At 43.6% G+C, this 19,337-nt stretch overlaps 1 protein-coding gene across 1 annotated transcript in view; it reads right to left on the bottom strand.

Annotated features, from left to right (window-relative positions):
- COL13A1 (collagen type XIII alpha 1 chain) overlaps positions 1-19,337 on the bottom strand; it is a 105,452-nt gene that overhangs the window by 29,941 nt on the left and 56,174 nt on the right. The window contains exons 19-27 of the mRNA XM_054036125.1: positions 15,978-16,022; positions 14,069-14,101; positions 11,584-11,646; positions 8,477-8,530; positions 6,712-6,798; positions 5,948-6,001; positions 2,194-2,238; positions 1,726-1,794; positions 921-944 (exon numbers count right to left, since the gene is read on the bottom strand). Coding sequence (XP_053892100.1) covers positions 921-944; positions 1,726-1,794; positions 2,194-2,238; positions 5,948-6,001; positions 6,712-6,798; positions 8,477-8,530; positions 11,584-11,646; positions 14,069-14,101; positions 15,978-16,022 — 474 coding nt within the window. The remainder of the gene's footprint in view (positions 1-920; positions 945-1,725; positions 1,795-2,193; positions 2,239-5,947; positions 6,002-6,711; positions 6,799-8,476; positions 8,531-11,583; positions 11,647-14,068; positions 14,102-15,977; positions 16,023-19,337) is intronic.

Below are 19,337 nucleotides of genomic sequence, written 5' to 3'. Positions count from 1 at the left end.
AAAATGGCATTATTGATTATCTGCTTCTGATAATGAAGTGAATTTAAATAATTATTTGCTATTGATAATAAATACATTCCGCTTGTAAAAATCTGGTATCCAAATAGAGAACACAGATAGCAAGAAAATTCTATATTTCTGAGTTCTCCAGTGTAGGTTAAATTTAATTAAGTGACAAAGTATCACAAATTTAGCAATGGTAGAAATGATTTATTTACCTGTAATTTTCAAAAGTGCCTCAATTTTTCGGTACCCAGCTTAAGACATGCATGTTGTCATAAAGGTGGGCACTCAAAAATGGAAGCCCCCAAAATAAGAAGCCACTTTTGGAAACATTGGCTGATATGCAAGTTTCTAATGTGCACATCATCATAGTATCTGTTTGCTACATATTAAAGGTCACAGATATGTGTCTGATAATGGACCTAGTTCTTCATCCCATTTTAAATTGCTCCCTCAAGTGGGATTAATATTGATGGCTATCTCCCAGAGAAACAATGCTGGGCTATCATACATCCCTGGTATTAGGGAAGGACATGCTTAAGAGAGGAGACTTTCATTGGCCATGAAAACAGCACTACTTAGGCCCATCCTGACCTGCACTGGGCTTTCCTTACTTTGATCCTCTCTGCTGTCTGAGCGCCTGAACAGCAGCATAACCTTTAAAAAGCAGGTAAACAAATAGTACTAATAATATAAGAGCCTCAGGAGTATAACACAAGAAGTGTCCTTCTTTTAGCTGTCAATGCTGCTTTTTAGTGTCAGCACATAACTGTAAAGGTCAGGCATTCTTATGGCATGGAATTAAAAGTTTGTCAGTCTGTATCACTGCCTACTTTCCTCTAGCTGTTACTAAAATCCAGTTACTTCTTCAAAAAAAACCAAAAACAAAATGCACAGCGAGAAGAGTAAGAACTCACCATCAGGGCCAAGGTTCGTATTTCCTAAAAATTAAAATAAATAAATAAATACAAATAAAAGTCCCACTTGAAATTAAACTATTTCTGACCACAGTGTTTGTGGGTTTTTTTTCTCTTTTAACACTATACTGGTTAAGACGGGCAGGGAGTATATTACAGGCATGAAATTAAAATAAGCAGAAAAGTAGCCCCAGCTCCCTTTGTGATAGTCTTCCAGAAATGTACTCCTCCTGTGCTGGGAGCACTGAGGGGCTGCCGGGAAGGCTGGATGGTAGAAGTTGTGGGTAATCTTCCACTGGTAGGTGCATGACTAGTCTAGAGTGAAAGACATATCCCTGCATGGTTTATGGCCTTTTTCTAAACAATCTAATATGTATGTTCTGGGCTAGTCTTATGAGGGAGTTCAGATGAACTCTGGGTCTTTCTTTATTAAGAATGTGTCCTGTGTCATTGTAAAGGACTTGCACTGTGTAAGTAATAAGCATTATTCATTGCTATTAGTATGGAAAAAGAAGTATGTTGGGCTGGACTGACATGCTTAGTTTTATCCATCCAAAATGAAATGTGAGATCAATGTTCTTAAATTTTCTGTCTTTCCAAGGGGACATTCTCGTCCCCTGGCCCCACCCTTCTTCCATCACCTAGGCTATTAAAAAGTGTAATCCTGGGGATCTCTCTGTCACTACAAAGCAAAGGGAGAATGAACCAATCTGGCTGAGAGAAAGTTTCACATGGAAAACAACCAACCAATCCACTCCAGAAGTCACTGAACATGACTCCTGAGCCGTGTAGGCTAGTTTCTCACCTGTAGAGCTTCGTTGATGTTACCATCATAATCCACCATTTCATCCTTTCCTGGCTCCCCTTTGGGACCCTATAAAATGAACCAGATCTCCAGTCAGGACTGGGTGTTCCCATGCAAAACTGAGTTGTCTGAATTCAGTTAAAACCGTTCAAGGAGCGCTTGATAAATACAGCTGTGGGGAAGTGCTTATGGTGGGAAGACTCCAGCATGGAGTACAAAGAGTGTTGCTAAACTGGTTGCTCTTAGATTCTGTGGGTCAGATGCATCAGTATGCACTAGCTGCTTTTCCCTGCTATGGCAATACAAACGAGCTATAAACCCAGTTAATCGTGATAAAGGAGTTTGGTAAGACACTAGCAAAACAGTCTGGAACCCATTTAAATGGGACAAGTAGTCTTCTGCTCTTTCTAAAATGTCTTCTATTTTCATAAATGAAGCCCCTTTATTAGTCAGTGAAGTAGCACCTACCCTTGGACCAACAGGCCCCTGTTCTCCGGGTGCTCCAGGTTCTCCCTGTAACAATATATTGCATTATCGAAGGTCTGGAGTTTTTTGCTGCAACTTTGAAATGATTTAGGGCTAGATTGTGCAATATACTGACCCTGTGTAAGGAGCAGTGCATAGCTGTGTCACCCCAGAATTACCCTGCAGAAGGATTTCTCTTTCCCTGCTCTTTCCTTGCCCCAGTGGGGGATAGTAATTTGCTACAGACCTGTACCAGTAGCAAATTACTGCCCCCACACCTCATGCTGACCAGCGCATTCAAGAATGACAGCCGAATCTCTGCTCCCTCTCCACCTCTTCCTACCCACTTGCTTGAGGAGAGAGTAGCAGGTGCTCAGCTGCCACTTGCCTCTGAGCCCAAGGTCCAGGGCAGGCACTCAGACACGTGGGGATGGGGCACGCCTACTGCCACTTATGTCCCTGCGCAGGCCCCTAGCCTAGGCCCCTAGCCTAGGCCCCAGTCTGCATCTTAGTATATTGACTTTAACATTCCCTCTTCCATTGCTGATGGAATGTACTGCACAGACTAAAATGATAGTTCTGTGATCAGGAGTGCGGCTCTGAGACGTGACTATGTTCAGTCACGAAAAAAGAAGAGCAAAACGGGACATTGATTATGGTTACCAGTACTCAGGGCACGTCTTCACTACCCGCCGGATCGGCGGGTAGCAATCGATCTATTGGGGATCGACTTATTGCGTCTAGTGAAGACGCGATAAAATCGATCCCTGATCTCTCTGCCGTCAACTCCGAAAATCCACCGCGGCAAGAGGCGGAAGTGGAGTCGACGGCGGCGCGGCAGCGGTTGACTCGCTGCTGTCCTCACAGCCAGGTAAGTCGACCTAAAATACACAACTTTAGCTACGCTATTCACGTAGCTGAAGTTGCGTATCTTAGGTCGACCCCCCCCGGGTAGTGTATACCTAGCCTCAGAATGGTCACAATACAGGGACCTTGGGTACAGCCTGTTGAGATGACAGGGGGAATGGTAAAACAATCTAATGTTCGGGGGCACTTGAAATCAGAATGTGAAAAACACACCAGGAGAGGTGGTTCAAGCAGGTAGTACACATTAATGAAAGCAAAGACTAGAAATGCCTTTATTGTTCAATAACACTACCAGGGATATTTGTCAGCTTTTCCTGTCTAACATATCTCCCACCACCAAATAGCAATCCAAACTAGCAGTGTTTAAAATTCTCTGTATTGAGAAGTTTGATACTAGACAAAGCTGATTGTTTCAGGTCAAGGAGATGAACATGGAGTGGCCAGCTAGTATTTTGTTGGTGATGAATAACACTAAAGTCTTTGATCCTCCTACAAATGTAATTCTTTATCCTTAGACATCCTATCCCATTGGAGCCCTGATTTACAGCCAGAGTGATGCTCTGTGCTTCAGCTGCCTTAACAGGATTTTCATGGACAATTCCCATTGTGTATGTGGCCTTTTGTAATATTCTTTTAAGAGAAGCATTCTTCAATACTATGACGTAAACACTACATACAAGTGCCTTGTACATGATAAGCTGACATCTTGTTTGAACTTCAAATGAGACTGTAAAGCTCACATTTCAGGAGCGACCATTAAACAGAGTCACAAGTGCTACATCATTATGTTAGGAGGTAAAGCAAACAAGGATTAACTGATTAATGAAGATACAGCTTTCCAATCGAAGAGACCCTTCTCGCCTCAATACGTATAACCCCCATTTCTTTTTCTTATTTCAGGATGTTCAGCCAAAAACACTTATTGTTGTAATTACAGCTGCTTTTTGTACTTGCAGTGTACAACCTGGAGTGACTTTAAAGAAGTAGTTACTATTTCAGCATACTGGAGGGATCTGGAAAAACATATTTTTGAGCTAAGTTTATGCCCTACTATCACCATTCCACAACACTGTCTAGCATATTCTTTATTCAGCACATTCTCCCAGAAGCTGCTTGTTTGAAAAGATTGTTCAAAGAACTAGGTCAGCCAAGGGAGACCCTATAAGCCTTAAAATGTTGTACATCTCCTATTTTCCTAACCCTTTAGTCCCAGTTCTTGATACACCTCTTTTGAAAGAAGCACTTCCGCTGTGCTGCAGTGGTACTGAACAACATGTTCAAATGGATTTCAGGAAGCACCCTGCCGTCCTGCTAGTCCCATCAAGGTCCCCCCTGCTTTGACCCACTAGATCCCTCCCCTTTCCTCCCAGATCCCAGGAGCCCTGCCTTTCAGCCCTCCTTGTCTCACTAGCATAGTGACCAACATTTTCAAACTACTTTCAGGGAGCATCCTGCCCCTCCACTCCCCTAGTCCCACCAAATATCCCCACTGCATCCTTCCACCCCCCCTCCACATCCCCCAAGCCTCACTGCCCCTGCTCCAGCCCCACCAACACCCCCACTGCCACGCTCTTGCTCCCCCACTCATACCTTCATTCAGTCTCCCTGTCCCCCCGCCCAGAGCCTTGTACTCTGGAGCATACACAGTGAGGCAAACAGAATTACAGGACCCTGCCCTGGCCAGGCTCTAATGAGCTCAGCCGTAGCAGCCTTTGGGAAGACAGGCCCACAGTTACACCTGGGGAAGTGGAGACAAGACATTCACTCTTGTCAGGGTATTTGCAGCAGAACAGAACCATCCCCCCCCCCAGCTGTGCCCAGTCCTGGGTCTGGAAGGGGTGTTAGCCCTCCTCTTCCACCCAAAGGCCTGGGGAGAATGGGGCATGATCCTCTCCCCCCCCCACCTAAACTACAACCCCCCTGCTGTGCTGAGTCCCAGGTTGAGTGGGAATGTTCCCCTCTCTGAACCCCTCATTCACCCCCTCTCTGCTGCAGCCAAGGCCTTGGGAAAATGGGGCATGAACCCCTCCTTGATATATTGTCCAGCCACCACTTTGCACTGCTTCAGCTCTACATCACCATCACACCAAATCTACCTCCCTGCCCTGCCATTGGCTGCCAAACCCAGCCAACCCCGCCCCTCTTGCACTCCCAGTGCCAGAAGCAGAGCAGAAGTCAGCCTTATTACCCAGAATCTTGTGCATCAGGTGCACATGTGCCTCAGCCTCTCTTGCTGACTCAGGGAGAGAGAGACTGATGTGTGTGTGTGGCTAACGCACAAGATTCTGGGCAATGTAGTTTTATGGGGGCGATAATGTTATTCAATCGAGAGTCGGGAGTTTTGGGTTCAAATGGGAGTCTCCCTGACATATTGGGAGAGTCAGTCAGTCTGGCTACAACCCTTTCTTTTCCCAGAGCCTTCTCCTTTCTAGCTCCACACTTCCTATCCTGTGTTTGTTTCCTTCCCACCAATCCACAGCTATGGATGACCAGCATGATGTCATTGCTCCTGTATTACATAACTGCAGTTGCTAGGTGTGGGCTGGTTGGCCAATCCTCAGAGTCTCCCTGCCTGCTCGGGCATTCCCACTGCAGCTTGTTTGCCTTCTTCCTGCAAATACGGTTGCACCTCAGACCCAGGCTTGTGTGGGCCTGTTGATTAATACTGCTCTGATTGCTTTGGATGTGCAGATCCTGCAGAAAATGTTGTGTGTACTTGAGAAAGTTATTGTTTCTTTTAATGACTGGCTGTGGCCATCAGGTATAGTTTAAGGGAGGTTTTTTTGTATTGTGAAACAATTTTCCTTTTGCCGCACTGTAACTGAGCTCCCTGGCCTGGAATCCTCTGTTAAGCCATAATTCCCTATTGTGCTTTCCTCCTCCTCTGTACCTTTTCCCCCTGCGGTCCTGCAATGCCAGTCTGGCCAATGTCACCAGCTTTCCCCTAGGAAAAAAGAGAAAAGCAACAGATTCATATAAATGAGCAGAAAGGAGAGATTCTAGCAATTGCTGTGCTGGGATCAGCGGTTAGACCTGACAGCACTTCAGACAGGAAGCATTCCACTATCACAGGTAGACCTGTCATATCCAGATTTCTTTTAGGAGTTTCAGAGCACTGGAGTGACTTCCCATTTCTACACTACCCATGGGCTAAGGGGCTACAAAGTGAATGGGTGGTATGAACTGGGACCAATGGGTCATCTCTTAACTGCACTATGAATGGAACTAGTCCTGAGTGTCCTAAACATCCTCTGTTATCAGGTATGGTTTGAGGGCTGCTAGTTCTCTAGGCAGGAATACAACAGGAGAGGAGGTTCCAAGTCCTGATCACAATGTTCACCCTGTCCCAGCTGCCATCTATGGCACCAGATGCTGGCAGTGATTCTGAGGGACTGTTTGCTTACAGACCCTATAGGGAAATCATTTGAACACAGGTAGTTTTTTTCCCCCAGGAAATGCAGTTCATAAATTTTCTGACCTTCAGCATTTAAAATAACAAACTAAAGAACTCTGCAGGAGCTGAGTGAAATCTCCACAGTGCATAATTACAGCCAGTGCAGACAAATGCAAACTTCAACCCCTTCCTAAATACCCTGAGCTAGGTACATTCTCATGCAAAAAGGAAACAGACTTCATTGGAGGAAAGAGACGCACCTTTGGTCCTGGAGGCCCAGGTAGTCCCGGGTGTCCGGGTTCCCCTTTACCTCCCCCGAGTGCATTGCCAGCATCTCCCTTCTCTCCCTGGTTCAAGGAGGAATAATCCACTGTCAGTTAAATCAATTTCTCATTCTGTAACTTCACGAGCCAGGTTGTGGTTTTGGGATCGGGGGAATCAGGACAAGGTTGATACTGAAGAACCTGGCTGCATTTTACTTAGTTGTTTACTGGTGAATTTTAAAGCTGAGAACTGGAGACTGATAAAACTGGCTAGAGAGGGGTTCTCCCCATGCCGCTGCATCTGGAGTTGTAGCCCCTCCTGTTACTGGACTTCTGTGCCTGTACACAGTTCTGCCAATGCAGTTCATGCCTGACTCCCCACGTGAGGAGACATACTCACACCAGCTCTCATCGATATAGAAGGTAGCCATGGAAGCATGAGCAGCGGGAGGAGCTAAGCCCCCTGAGTACCCACCTACTATCTGATGGGCACACACCCAGGGAGGCTAGCCCCTCCCAACACTTGTGATGCCATGGCTACACTATGTGAGCTCGTGAAATCAGACCCCCAGCTCCAAGTGTAGACACACCCTCAGTCAGCAGCGTGTTGGCAACATTGAAACAAGGGGCTCCCTCAAAAATTCTCCACCTCAGTCAGTGACACATGTGACATGGCTTGAAAAACACCCCCAATCCTCCTATCATCATGCACAAAATCCATTCATTCCATACTCTTCCTCTGGCCCCAATCCATCAGTTCTTTCAGCCCCACCCCTTTTGACCTGCTGGCACCTCTCCATCAACTCATCTGACAGCTTTGGAGACTGAAAGCCTTTCTGTAGTCACAAAACAGATACAGCATTGGCAGTACTAGCACAGGCTTCCCCACATTGCTCTGCCACTGTGTTTCTATAATGGCCATTCTAATAGTGCAATAGATCGGCCCATTCAGTCCATTGGCTCTCTGCTGAAGAGTTAGTGCCAGTTGTAATTGCATTTGGGGGCGTGTGTGTGACATGCACTGGGAGCTGTACAGAAACCACCCTCTTGTTTTATATACAGCATCGAATAGCCATTGGATGGTAAGGAGCATTTTAGTCGTCACTGATCTGGACTCGATTTGTGAGCCAGTATCCTAAAGATAAAAGGATTTGTATTCTCCTGTCAATCCCCTAAACCACTCATTCCTCCTTTTCTGTAGACCAAATGTATCACTGTCACAGGCAGCTGTGTCTCCAGTGCCATCAATGGAGTTGCACCCAGTTAGACCAGCAATATGTTTGACCCGAAATGTTTTATTTCCGGTTGGATCCCAGTATTTTGTTTGGGTTGAAATAAATCAAATTTTCACGGTAGGTAGCTGGGTATTTTTTTAAAAAGCTACATAACAAAATGAAAATAACGCTATTAATCTAAATCAAATGGGATCCAGCTGCTCTTGGGACTGGTCTTGAAACTGCCAGCTTGCAGGGATTGAAGAGGGGGGTACCATAAAGGTAGGGTGAGAAATGTGCTGTGTTCTTCCTGTCGACATGGAACTGGCCATGGAATCATGTTCATATTATCTGCAGAGCCTGCCCCTCTCCCATCTCTAGGATAGTATTCAGTGTATTTTTGTGTGTGTGCATATATATGTGTAAGCGTGAATGCAAGCACATGTGCATACAGTTTAGGTAGTTGTGTACACGTGAGTGCAAGCTTCTTTGTTAGAGGAAGGAAAATGGGATGAAAAGTGTGGCAAAAATCAGAGAACATTACAAACCTTCTGTCCTAGGAATCCAGGAAGTCCGGGATCACCAGCTCTTCCCTTCTCCCCCTGTTGGTGAAAGACAGAAATGGTCAGGGGGTGGCTTTAAGGGCTTTCATTACTTGTGGGATCAGTGAAAGTGCTACTGAATCCATAGAGCTCATTTGATACAATACAGCAAACATTCCTAAAACTCTTCTTTTCCCTCTGGGACACCTTTTTAAGAGGCAGCCAAGGTTTTCTCCCTGCCTTCAGTACCTGCTCAACTGTGTCATCATTTTCTCTTATCTCTGACATCTTTTCACCTTATGTTTTAGAAAGCCAGTACGTGCCACTGTCTGATCCTTTCTATGAAACTTTTAGCATTTAAAGGCCACTGTACAATGGTCCCCTACTAAGTTAAAGGTCGTTTTGAACTTTAAAAACTGCACTTTGATTATGTATTGTCCTCCTTGTTCTAACAGCCAAAACTCAACAAACTCATTGCAGATGGGCAGTGCTTGGTGTTGTTAATTCACACATGCTCCTTCTGTAGAACACATGGGTTGTTGCTAGTCCCTTTCATGCAGCAAATGAATGTTTGAAAGTGAATGCAAGATACAAATGGTTGCATGGAATCAAGTAAGAGAGACATTTTCACACAAGATGCTATTGGGGTGGCTGGTGTCAATTGTCAGAGGGAAAATTACAAGGTCAGAAGAGGACTAGACAGGCCATCCTTGTCGTGACCCCTAAGCTGTCAAGCAAGAGGAGTAGTCTGACTGAACTGAGTTGTGAGAGGTATAATCAGATTCTGGATAAATTCCACACTGAAATGAGTAAAGGACAGACACAGACCACCCCATGGCTGTTTTTGTGAAGTGACTTTGTTTAGCTTGCAGTCATATCTTTTGTGTGCCTGAAGCCACTGGTACAAGGCACATCTCTTTGAATTTCTGTGCCACAATTGGCTCACTTACTGCCTTTTAAGTTCTGATTAAGATCCTGTAATAATCTGTCCACAGGATGCAAACTGTAAACCAAACCCTTATCTCCAGCATTTCCATACGTGATGAGCTGCTTGTACAACAGGCGCTATTTAAACAGCTGACAGGGTTTTGGTTGCTGTAGTTTACAATCATTTTAGTCTCTAAGAGAATGTCTCTAGTACAATAACACTTACCACTAAAGAAAAGGTATTTTTTTTCCAATTGTTAGTTCACCAAAGTTAGTAATTTTTATAGATGATGATGATGCCTATGATTTTTTTACTATGGTTTTTACTATGATTAGTCCCCATTTCCCTAACCTTTTCCCCCAATAGCATTGGATAATACTTGGTTTTAGATTTATTTAAACTCTTTAATTTGTCAAAGAGTAACTCACACACGAACAGTTACTTGACTGTATTTCTCAATAGCATACAGGTACATGGAATCTCTTTTAAGGTGGGTTAACTCAGAAGTTTGGTCTATAGACCCTTTCAAAGTATTTATACAGGAATAAATGTATATTTACATTAGCCTACAAGCATGGCTTAGCCTACAAGCATGGCTCTATTACAACAGCAAAATTGAAAGAGAAATTAGAGATAAGGAATTTATTTTTCCTTGCATGCATGGCTGATATATTTTAATCTTATAGAAAGACAAGTACATGAATTTCAACGGAGTTCAAGGACTGACATCTAACATGCAAGGTGCCTGCAAAAGTGTTCTGAGAAGGGGCATGCACTATATGGCTCTACAGGAATTAATTAAAAGAAAACTATCCTTGTTCTAGCCAACTCTGCATCCCACCTAAGACAGCCCAGTTACCCATTTTACAAGACTCTCTGACCTCCGGCTTAGTATAAGTGCTCTGTAGCCTTTCATCCTTGTTAGAACATGTACCTTGCAACCACAAGCTAATGATTTTCTCCTTGGAAAAGCGAGAAGGGCCCAATGTGCTGGATTTTGTTTCCTAAGGAAAAGTTTGAATTATTGGCCATCTCTAGGATGTCAGAATATTATGATCTCCAGCCATGTCACTGTTCATATTAATCCACTGAGTCAAAGTGGAACACCCCAGTAAAAGGAAGCTGCTCTTATGGATGCAGACACATTATACCGTGTGGTGAAAAAGAACCTAAAAAGCAGACTACAGAAGTCAATAATTTAAAAAAACGGAATGCTCATTAGAAACAGCCATGGGTAACACCCCAATTCAAAGAGGAATGAACATACTCTCAGTCCCTTCCTATTTAAGAGACACATTTTCAATAAGGTGATATTCTTTTCATGGGCATGATTTGCACCTGCAAAATTTGTACTCCTAATTCAGTCGTGACTGCAAATGGGGTACTTCCACTAATACTTACCAGACTGCAATCACAAAGCAGGTGTTTAGAAGTGCAGATGCTCTGATTTCTACCTGCAATTCATTTGGCATCTGTACAACAGAAGGTGGGCCTTGGTCCATCTGGATGTATTCATTACCCACAAAATCAGGCAGTTGGTTTTGTTAAATAATTGCATTTGTTTGGGGAGCAAGGGGCTTTTATGCTTCTTTGGCAGAAGGAATACTAATTGGATGTAAGGATTTTATTTCCTTTTCAGGATAATCAAAATAACACTCTCTCCTGAATAATCCAGTGCCCAAGACTCCTCTGACTCCAGCACTCTGTTCCTGTTATGTGTTCAGCATATCTGCTTTTCATTGTACTCCAAGAATCAGAATCAGCATTCATGTGCTGTAGTGAGAGGAGGACCCAGACAGAGGAACTTACAGAGAACATTCTGAGGTGCATACATGTTAATTAAGACATCCTTCCTGATTCTGAGTATTCAGATTCCCCATCATTTATTATTACTGTAATCAAAAGCTACAAAAGCTTTCTCAAGAAAATGTTAATGCTCAGTACTTCATTCCCTTCCCAGAACGCACTCATTCTCCCTTTGGGTTGGTCTTTCTGTTTTTTGCAAGGAGGAACATACAAAGCACACTTCATCAATGAGATGAGAGCATCGGCAATGGTGTAAGATCATTCCACCACAAGCATGGAACTATAGTGCAAAGCAGTCCCACTTTAGCCTTGGCTATAGGGGAGGAGCAGGCCAGTACAGCAGTGCTAAGAAATCACATCCAAACACACATTGTCCTACCCTCTGTCCCCTTTTCCCTGGCAAACCTGGGGGGCCCATCATCCCTGCAACTCCAGGTTCTCCCTTGTTGGTAAGAAAAGAGACAGAGAATATATCTGTTATATGGCTGGTGGTCTCCACACTCTACAATATAACACTACAAACCTAGTCAAAGCTAAAACAAGAGGAGCCAGTTGCTCAGTTGTCTGAATTTGCTGCCAAGTGAAAGAAATTCAGGGGTATTTTTGTACCATTTTTACTATTTTACACATATTGATAGGAGAGGGCATGAAACATCGGACAAATTTATACAGCATCTGCCAGAAGTGCAGGAGTGCGTCCCCAGCAATTCCCTCTGCAGCACTAGCATGTCCCTGGAAGGAGGCACAAGTGCTGGTGGGGAGAGGCAGCCAAGGGGAACAGGGAGAGAATATACTCTCCAGGAATAGCAGGTTGTCATATAGCCTAAGGGTACATCTACACTACAGGGGGGAGTCGATTTAAGATACGCAAATTCAGCTACGTGAATAGTGTAGCTGAATTCGGCGTATCGCAGCCAACTTACCCCGTTGTGAGGACGGCGGCAAAATCGACTTCTGCCGCTTTCTGTCAGCGGCGCTTACTACCACCTCCGCTGGTGGAGTAAGAGCGCCGATTGGGGGATCGATTGTCGCGTCCCGACGGGACGCGATAAATCGATCCCCGAGAGGTCGATTTCTATCCGCCGATTCAGGCGGGTAGTATAGACCTAGCCTAAGAGCCAAAGAAGAAAAGAAAGAGAATAGCAGGGGAATATCCCCCCCAGACACGAGCACTGAGTGATTAGGGAGGGAAGGGGACAGAAGATAGTCTAATTACAATATGGAAATCTCTCTCAGACATGTCTCTCTTCTGTTAGGGAGAAATGCAACTCAGCTTTTCTGAAGCAGAGATAGCATTTTACAGAGGACACCAGGAAACTCCTTATAATTATAAGCTCCTGTAAACAAAATCCAGGAAATGCAGATTTCCAATGATTATTCCTTTAAAAGCAATATTTTTCTCGTGGATTTCCTGGCTTGCCCTGCATGGGGAAAAGATGGAAAAATACACAGTGAGAAAGAAAGAGAAGAGAGGGGACAGCCAACCCACTTCTAGATTAAAAAAAAGAGAAGGGTCATTTAAGAAGGCATCAAGCCAAAGCTGTGCTTTAGTTTGATTTCAATTTGAATTTAGATTTGTGGAAATAAGGGTATAAGGTCAAATTTAAAGGCATACTACAGACTTGGTTTTTCTTTTCTCTTGGTTATTCTTGTACATGGATATTGTTGTTTTTATCCTAATTTTGAAGACATATGGTACAGCCCATAGGCTGAAAATGCCATTAATAAAAGGGAGGTAAGTGACCATTTTGAGTTGTTTCCTAAGAAATGGTTTTCCAGACCTGCCTGTTTAAAGGGTATGTCCCGGGGTCCTAGCAAGAAGTGTGGAATAGTCCCACCAGGTCTCTCACAATTTCAGAAAGCTTCTAGTGGTGAGTCCTGTTGTTCCTGAGCTACAACTTGTACAGCTGTCGCTAGCTCTAGGGGATTCTGCGGCTATTGTTATTTCTAATTATTTGTATTACAGTAGCATCCAGAGGCACTAATCACAATTGGTGCCCTGTTGTGCTAGGCCTTGGACAGTCATGGAATCTTGGTGGTGACACAGTTATACCAGCCAAGGGGAGTGGGAGAGAGAGCCTTCACCAGCAGTCGAGGACAGTGCTTGTTGCTTCCAAGGTTTTTCATAAGCTGCTGAAGTTAGGCCCATGGATAGAGCATTCCATTGTTCCTTGGTATCGGTCAATGGGTTTTGGAACTCATCTGGGCTGTTTCAAGCTGGCTAATCTGGCTATACCTATCTTTCTAGGTTTTTATAAGGTTGCCTGTCACCGTGAAATCTGAGCACTGAGCATATACTAATGCAGAAATATATCTGGTTCCAATGCAGTGGAGAAACAGAGATATTAGTTGAAAAGGTGGGATATAATAATAATAATAATTTTGTTTATTAGGAAATAAACGGAAGCTATGGAAATAGGGAGGTTCAAGTACTGTTAAGAATGGGGTTTGAGAGGAGCTGAAACCAAGAGAGGACCATTGTCTCACAGAAAGTGAACTGAGGGACTAAGAGAACCGAAATCTTCGTACAGTCTCAGGGTTGGAACAAGTATAGTTTAGCTGACCAGGGAAGGGATCAGTCATTCTCCCACTGGAGTTAGCATTTAGCTATAACATAGACAGGCCTAGCCTCTCCCTGATAAAAGGGATAGCCATTTTCTATATCTGCTTTAGCTTGAGTTTTCCCCTTTCTGAATTGGCAGGAGAATGAATGTATGTCTCCATTTTCTTTTAATCCATGGTTTTCCTACCATGAACTAATGGCCATCAGTCTAAGGCTGGAGGTTTCATCTCCTCTCATGGCCCTTGTCCTCTTTATTATCCATGACCTGTCCTAAGAGGCTGCATTTTAATGTAAAACTGACCTTCATCCCTGCAACAGCCATTCCAGGAGCCCCCTAGCAGAGAGAGAGGAAAGATGAGAACACTTGGTTTGAAATGAAATAAATATAAATATATATTCTTTAAAACAAAATCATCCAAGTAGGAACTTTAAATAACCTATGTCTTTCCTTTTTCAAAGCTCAGAAGAGACATTGTAACACAGTAGCTACCACACACATCCATCCTGATTCCCCAAGCTGGGAGCATCATTAAAATTACTTTCCCTATAGTAGTGCCTATGCTATCCAGAATAGCAAGGAGGCTGTGCCACCAAAGAAAGACATCACAGGGTCAACTCGCACAGAGGAAACAATGTATCCCTTCCCCCAGATTTAGGTGTGCTAATCTAGTGAAGTTGAACCCATGACCCCATAGGAGTAGTGTTGAGAAACTGATGAAGGAGACAATGTGAGGACCAAATACCTAGTTAAATGTTTGAATCCAGACTCTTATTAAAAAACAGTCCCCGAAAAAAATGTCCAATGACAACAGAAAGAGAAAATGTTCTTGGTCTTGTTAACCAGCATCATTCTGTTTTACCACAGAAGACATAAACTCGAGTATCAGATTTACAGAGGAAATCTGTGAAGTCAGCTATCACCGGCAAAAAGACTCTCAAGCACTCAGATTCTTGTGGCATTCTGCACGGCAGAGCAAAACACCACCAACAAATTATGGACTCTAATCCCACCCCGGAAACTGAGATTGTTGTTTATTGGACCTTTGGGGCAGGTGCTCCTGTGGGTACGATTATATTTCCCTCAGTGACAATGGTGCAAAAGCAAAACTTTGGCATCACTCCCTTGCTCAGACTAGATATTTTTGTATTCTAAGTGTTAGTGCTAGTTAGATCCTTGTGAAAATGTTCAGTTATGAAAGCAAACATGAGGAGTAATGACAATCTAGGAAAGGAGGTGGGGGAGAATGAGATGAAGCAGGGTTAGAAAGTAGCTAACAGGAGGGTTTTGGGAACTAACGTAGCAGATGAGAGGCAAAAAGAAGGAAGAGAATGAGTTCATAACTGGGAAGAGCTTGGAAAAATTCAAACAAGGAGAAGTGTGAAGCAGGGGAAGGGCAGGATCATACCTCTCAACTTTCTGAAACAGAAATCAGGGACAAAGCTAAAAAACACAAGGACAGAAGATGGAAATCAGGGATTCTATGTAATAAAAGGGGGGAAAGCATTCAGAAATGTATCAGAGGTGAGTAGTTTTTAGTAAATATGGGCCCGAGTCATGAAAGGGATCATGTACAGATCATGTTTTGGGGGTTAGATTTTACTGAATTGATGCGATTCCCATTCCTTATTTTTCTACTTTAAAATTGTAATGAATAAGTCTAGTGATCTTTTCCAATATTAATTTCAAACCTGTAACACATACACACACTGGCTCCGATTCACCACTGCATTCTCCATTTTTATATTGGTGTAACTTCACTGATTTCCAAGGAATAATACATACCTAAAACTGGAGTTGGCAGGGGTAAATTGGGCCCACTAGATACATGTTCATAGTTTATAAAGTGGTGATATCTTACCAATACTAATTAGTGGTACTTCTCACTAGAATAAAGTATTACAGGTCTGATCCTGGGAGGTGCTGATCTCAGTGGAATAAAGGACATTCAGCATCTTGCAGGATTAGACCTCAAAATGGGAAGTAGCATTGGGAATAGGCATGTCATTTCTTCAGTAAAACTTTTCTCCCTTATTATCCCTTTGATAAATTAGGCCCTATGCTTTGCATTTTAGAAGCAGAAAGAAAATGATAGAGAAAGTGAGAAAAATCATTGTAGAAACCAAATCGGGGCCATCCCTGAAAGTCAGGGACAGTTGAGAGGTATGGGCAGGGTCAGGTGGACAAGCTCACTCCATTCCTTGCAGGGTACCTTAGCTCCATGTTTTCCTGGCAGCCCTGGCATGCCCCTCTCCCCCTGGAAATGGAATGAGAAACAAAGTTGAGAGGGAAAAGCATGAGATGAGTCTTCAGGAGGGTCTGTGTTAGTGATCTCTAAAGCAGTGGTGGACATTATATTTCACAAGATGTCAAGAAGTTCTTGTTAGGGAGGCCAGAACCCCCTTACCCCGACTCCTGCTTTTATTTTCAACAAGACAGTTTCTCTTAGTCAGAGCTTCTCTTGTTGGGTACCTCCTAGCACCTGGATGGAACCAGGAGGACTGCATTGCCATGTTCTGTCTCAAAATGTTACTCCTATTACGGTGGTAGGACAATGTGAGCCAAATTGTTTTGTTACATCACTGATATAAATGAGAGCAGAACAATGAGAGCCTTATGTTTAAACCTTGCATCTGCTGCCCTGAAGAGCTTTCTAACACCCAGTGCCAGCTCCTGCGCAGTACATGGGTATGGAAACCATTTCTTTATTTCCACTGTAGGATCGGTACTGTGTACACATCACAATATCTTTGGGCAGAAAATTCAGAATGCGATATACACAATACACTGATCAGTATCCCTATAATTATATAGATTTACCCCAGGACAAAGATAAACCTAAAGCCTATAATCACCATGTCAGGCAAAAGCTGGGGCAGACAAAAATGCCTTAGCCATACCCAGTAGGTCAACAGACTTGGGCTTTGTCAGATCAAAATGCGTTGATGGGTGCTTCTTTCTACTTTTGCAAGTGTGAATTTTTGCTCTTCATGTTGTCAACCCAGTACTAAAAATCCTAAAGTAAAGGAAGAGAGTATGTTCCTAGCTTTAGCTTTTTTAAAAAACAGGCAGCAGGTTTAAAACAAACAAAAGGAAGTATTTCTTCACACAGTGCACAGCCAACCTGTGGAACTCTTTGCCAGAGGATATTGTGAAGGTCAAGACTATAAAAGGGTTCAAAAAAGAACTAGATAAGTTCATGGAGAATAGGTCCATCAATGGCTATTAGCCAGGATGGGCAGGGATGGTGTCCCTAGTCTCTGTTTGCCAGAAGCTGGGAATGAGCGATGGGGAATGGATCACTTGATGATTACCTGTTCTGTTCATTCCCTCTGGGATACCTGGAATTGGCCACTGTCAGAAGACAGGTTACTGGGGTAGATGGACTTTTGGTCTGACCCAGTATGGCCGTTCTTATGTTCTTCTTCCTAACTCCTTAGTTTATCCTGCCAGTTTGCAGTGCTGAGTCTTGTAGATGCCTTTTTGTGGCCTAATGTGTCCATATTTAATTTACGTGGCTCTTTGTCAAATTAATTGCTGAGAGGTTAGAATTACATTGCATCGTGCCTGTGCAGGCAAAGCAATCAGGGGACTTCTTCAGGAGCTGCTGAGGTTGTAAATCTGTTTTTAAAAAGTGCAGGCTTGTCTACATGAACATTTAGGTTGCAGCAAGCTGGGGTGTGACTCTACCCCACACTACCCTGCCACAGACTAACTGCCCATGTGGACCCTGCTGATGCACATAAACACTTCATTAATGCACTTTGATCTAGTCCTTTTTGAATGGGACTAGATCAAAGCACATTAACGAACTGTTAATGTGGGTCAACATGGTCCACAGGGACAGTTATCTGTGGCATAGTCACACTCCCACTTGCCATTAACTAAATGTTCATGTAGACAAGTCCTGCATCTCAGTGCTAAACAGACAGAGCTGGCAGGTCTGCTCTGTCTGAGGTGGACTCTCTGGGATGTCAAGTAGTACAAGGTCCTCAGGCCCAGATTTTTAACGGTATTTATGTGCTCAGGCAGACTTATATTGGTATAACTGCATTGCTCAGGGGTGTGAAAAATTGCACACCCCTGAGCGACATAGTTATACCGACCTAACCCCTGGTGTAGACAGCACTGTGTCAATAGGAAAGCTTCTCCCATCGACATAGCTACCACCTTTCGGGGAGGTGAATTAACTATGCTGACGGGAGATGCTCTCCTGCAGTTGTAGTAGTGTCTTCACTAAAACACTACAGTAGCGCAGCTGCACCACTATATGTGAAGACAGGCCCTCAGTGTTGCAAGATCTAAGTGACTTAGGAGCCTAAGGTCACATCTACACTATCCTTTATGCTGGCAAAATGTATGTCACTCGGGTGTGAAAAAAACACCCCCCTGAGCAACATAAGTGTTGCTGGCATACGTGGTAGTGTGCAAAGCACTATGTCAGCGGGAGAGCTTCTCCGGCCAACATAGCTACTGCCGCTCCTTAGAGGTGGTTTAATTATGTCGCTGGCAGAGCTCCCTCCTGTCGGCACAGAGCAGCTACACAAGCAATCTTACAGTGAAGCAGCTGCATCAGTACAGCTGTGCCGCTGTAAGGTCTCTAGTGTAGACATAGCCATGGTCTCTTTTTCAAAAATGATGTAGGCACTTACAACCGTAAATGTCAACGACTTTCAATAAGACTTAGGCTCTTAAGGGCCAGATGATTAAAGGTATTTAGGCACCTAACTCCCACTGATTTCTAAGAGAATAAGGCACATATATACATTTAAAAATATGGCCCTTAAGAGCTTGTCACTTCTGAAAATGAGACCTAGGTTCCTAAGTCACTAAGGCCTTGCAGCACTGAGTGGAGCAATGCCTAAATGCCTTCAAAAATCTGGGCCTCAGCCTGACTTTCATGCTGCCACGTACATGCTAGCATTTTCACTGCCTTAAAGCGCCCTCTATCTAAAAAGATAAGAAAGACAAAGGGTGGGAGGGAAAATAGGCATGAAGGTAAAGTAACATGCCCAAGGTCACCCAGCTGGTCATGGGGAGAGCCAGGAATAGTACCGACCACATCTCTTGAATTGTACCTCAGTGCTCTATCCACTAGCTCACACTGCCTCTTAACAACCTGGGTGGGAACTGTGAAATTCAGCCCACACTTCTGCATCCCAGACATCAAGACAGTCTATGTAGCTTTAATGTTCACTACATAGCTGATATTGTTTGTGATACATGAGACACACACTGGATATGGATATTAGCACTCCTACCCCCCAAGACAAAAACTGGAAGAAAGTGAGTTTGCAATCGCTGACACAGGATTCATGTATGGTCTATGGGTCACAAGTGACGTAGCAAGGTGTCCACAGCCAGCAGAAGGCTCGTAAAATTAAAGCTTTAATTTAAACAATGCCATTTTCATATGCAACTAACAGTTAATACAGGAAAGGAAATGGCTTTCATGACATAAGCTTTTGGAACAGCATGCTGAGCAAAATGGAGGAGAGGCAGATTTGTTTCAAAGATAAATTTGGAAAAGTTACTGTTTCTTCAGATGTAATCTGGATTGGAAGAACTGCAC

The sequence above is a fragment of the Malaclemys terrapin genome, chromosome 7, assembly GCF_027887155.1.
Source record: "Malaclemys terrapin pileata isolate rMalTer1 chromosome 7, rMalTer1.hap1, whole genome shotgun sequence".
NCBI lineage: Eukaryota > Metazoa > Chordata > Testudines > Emydidae > Malaclemys > Malaclemys terrapin.
This window is presented reverse-complemented; position numbering and strand designations above follow the sequence as displayed.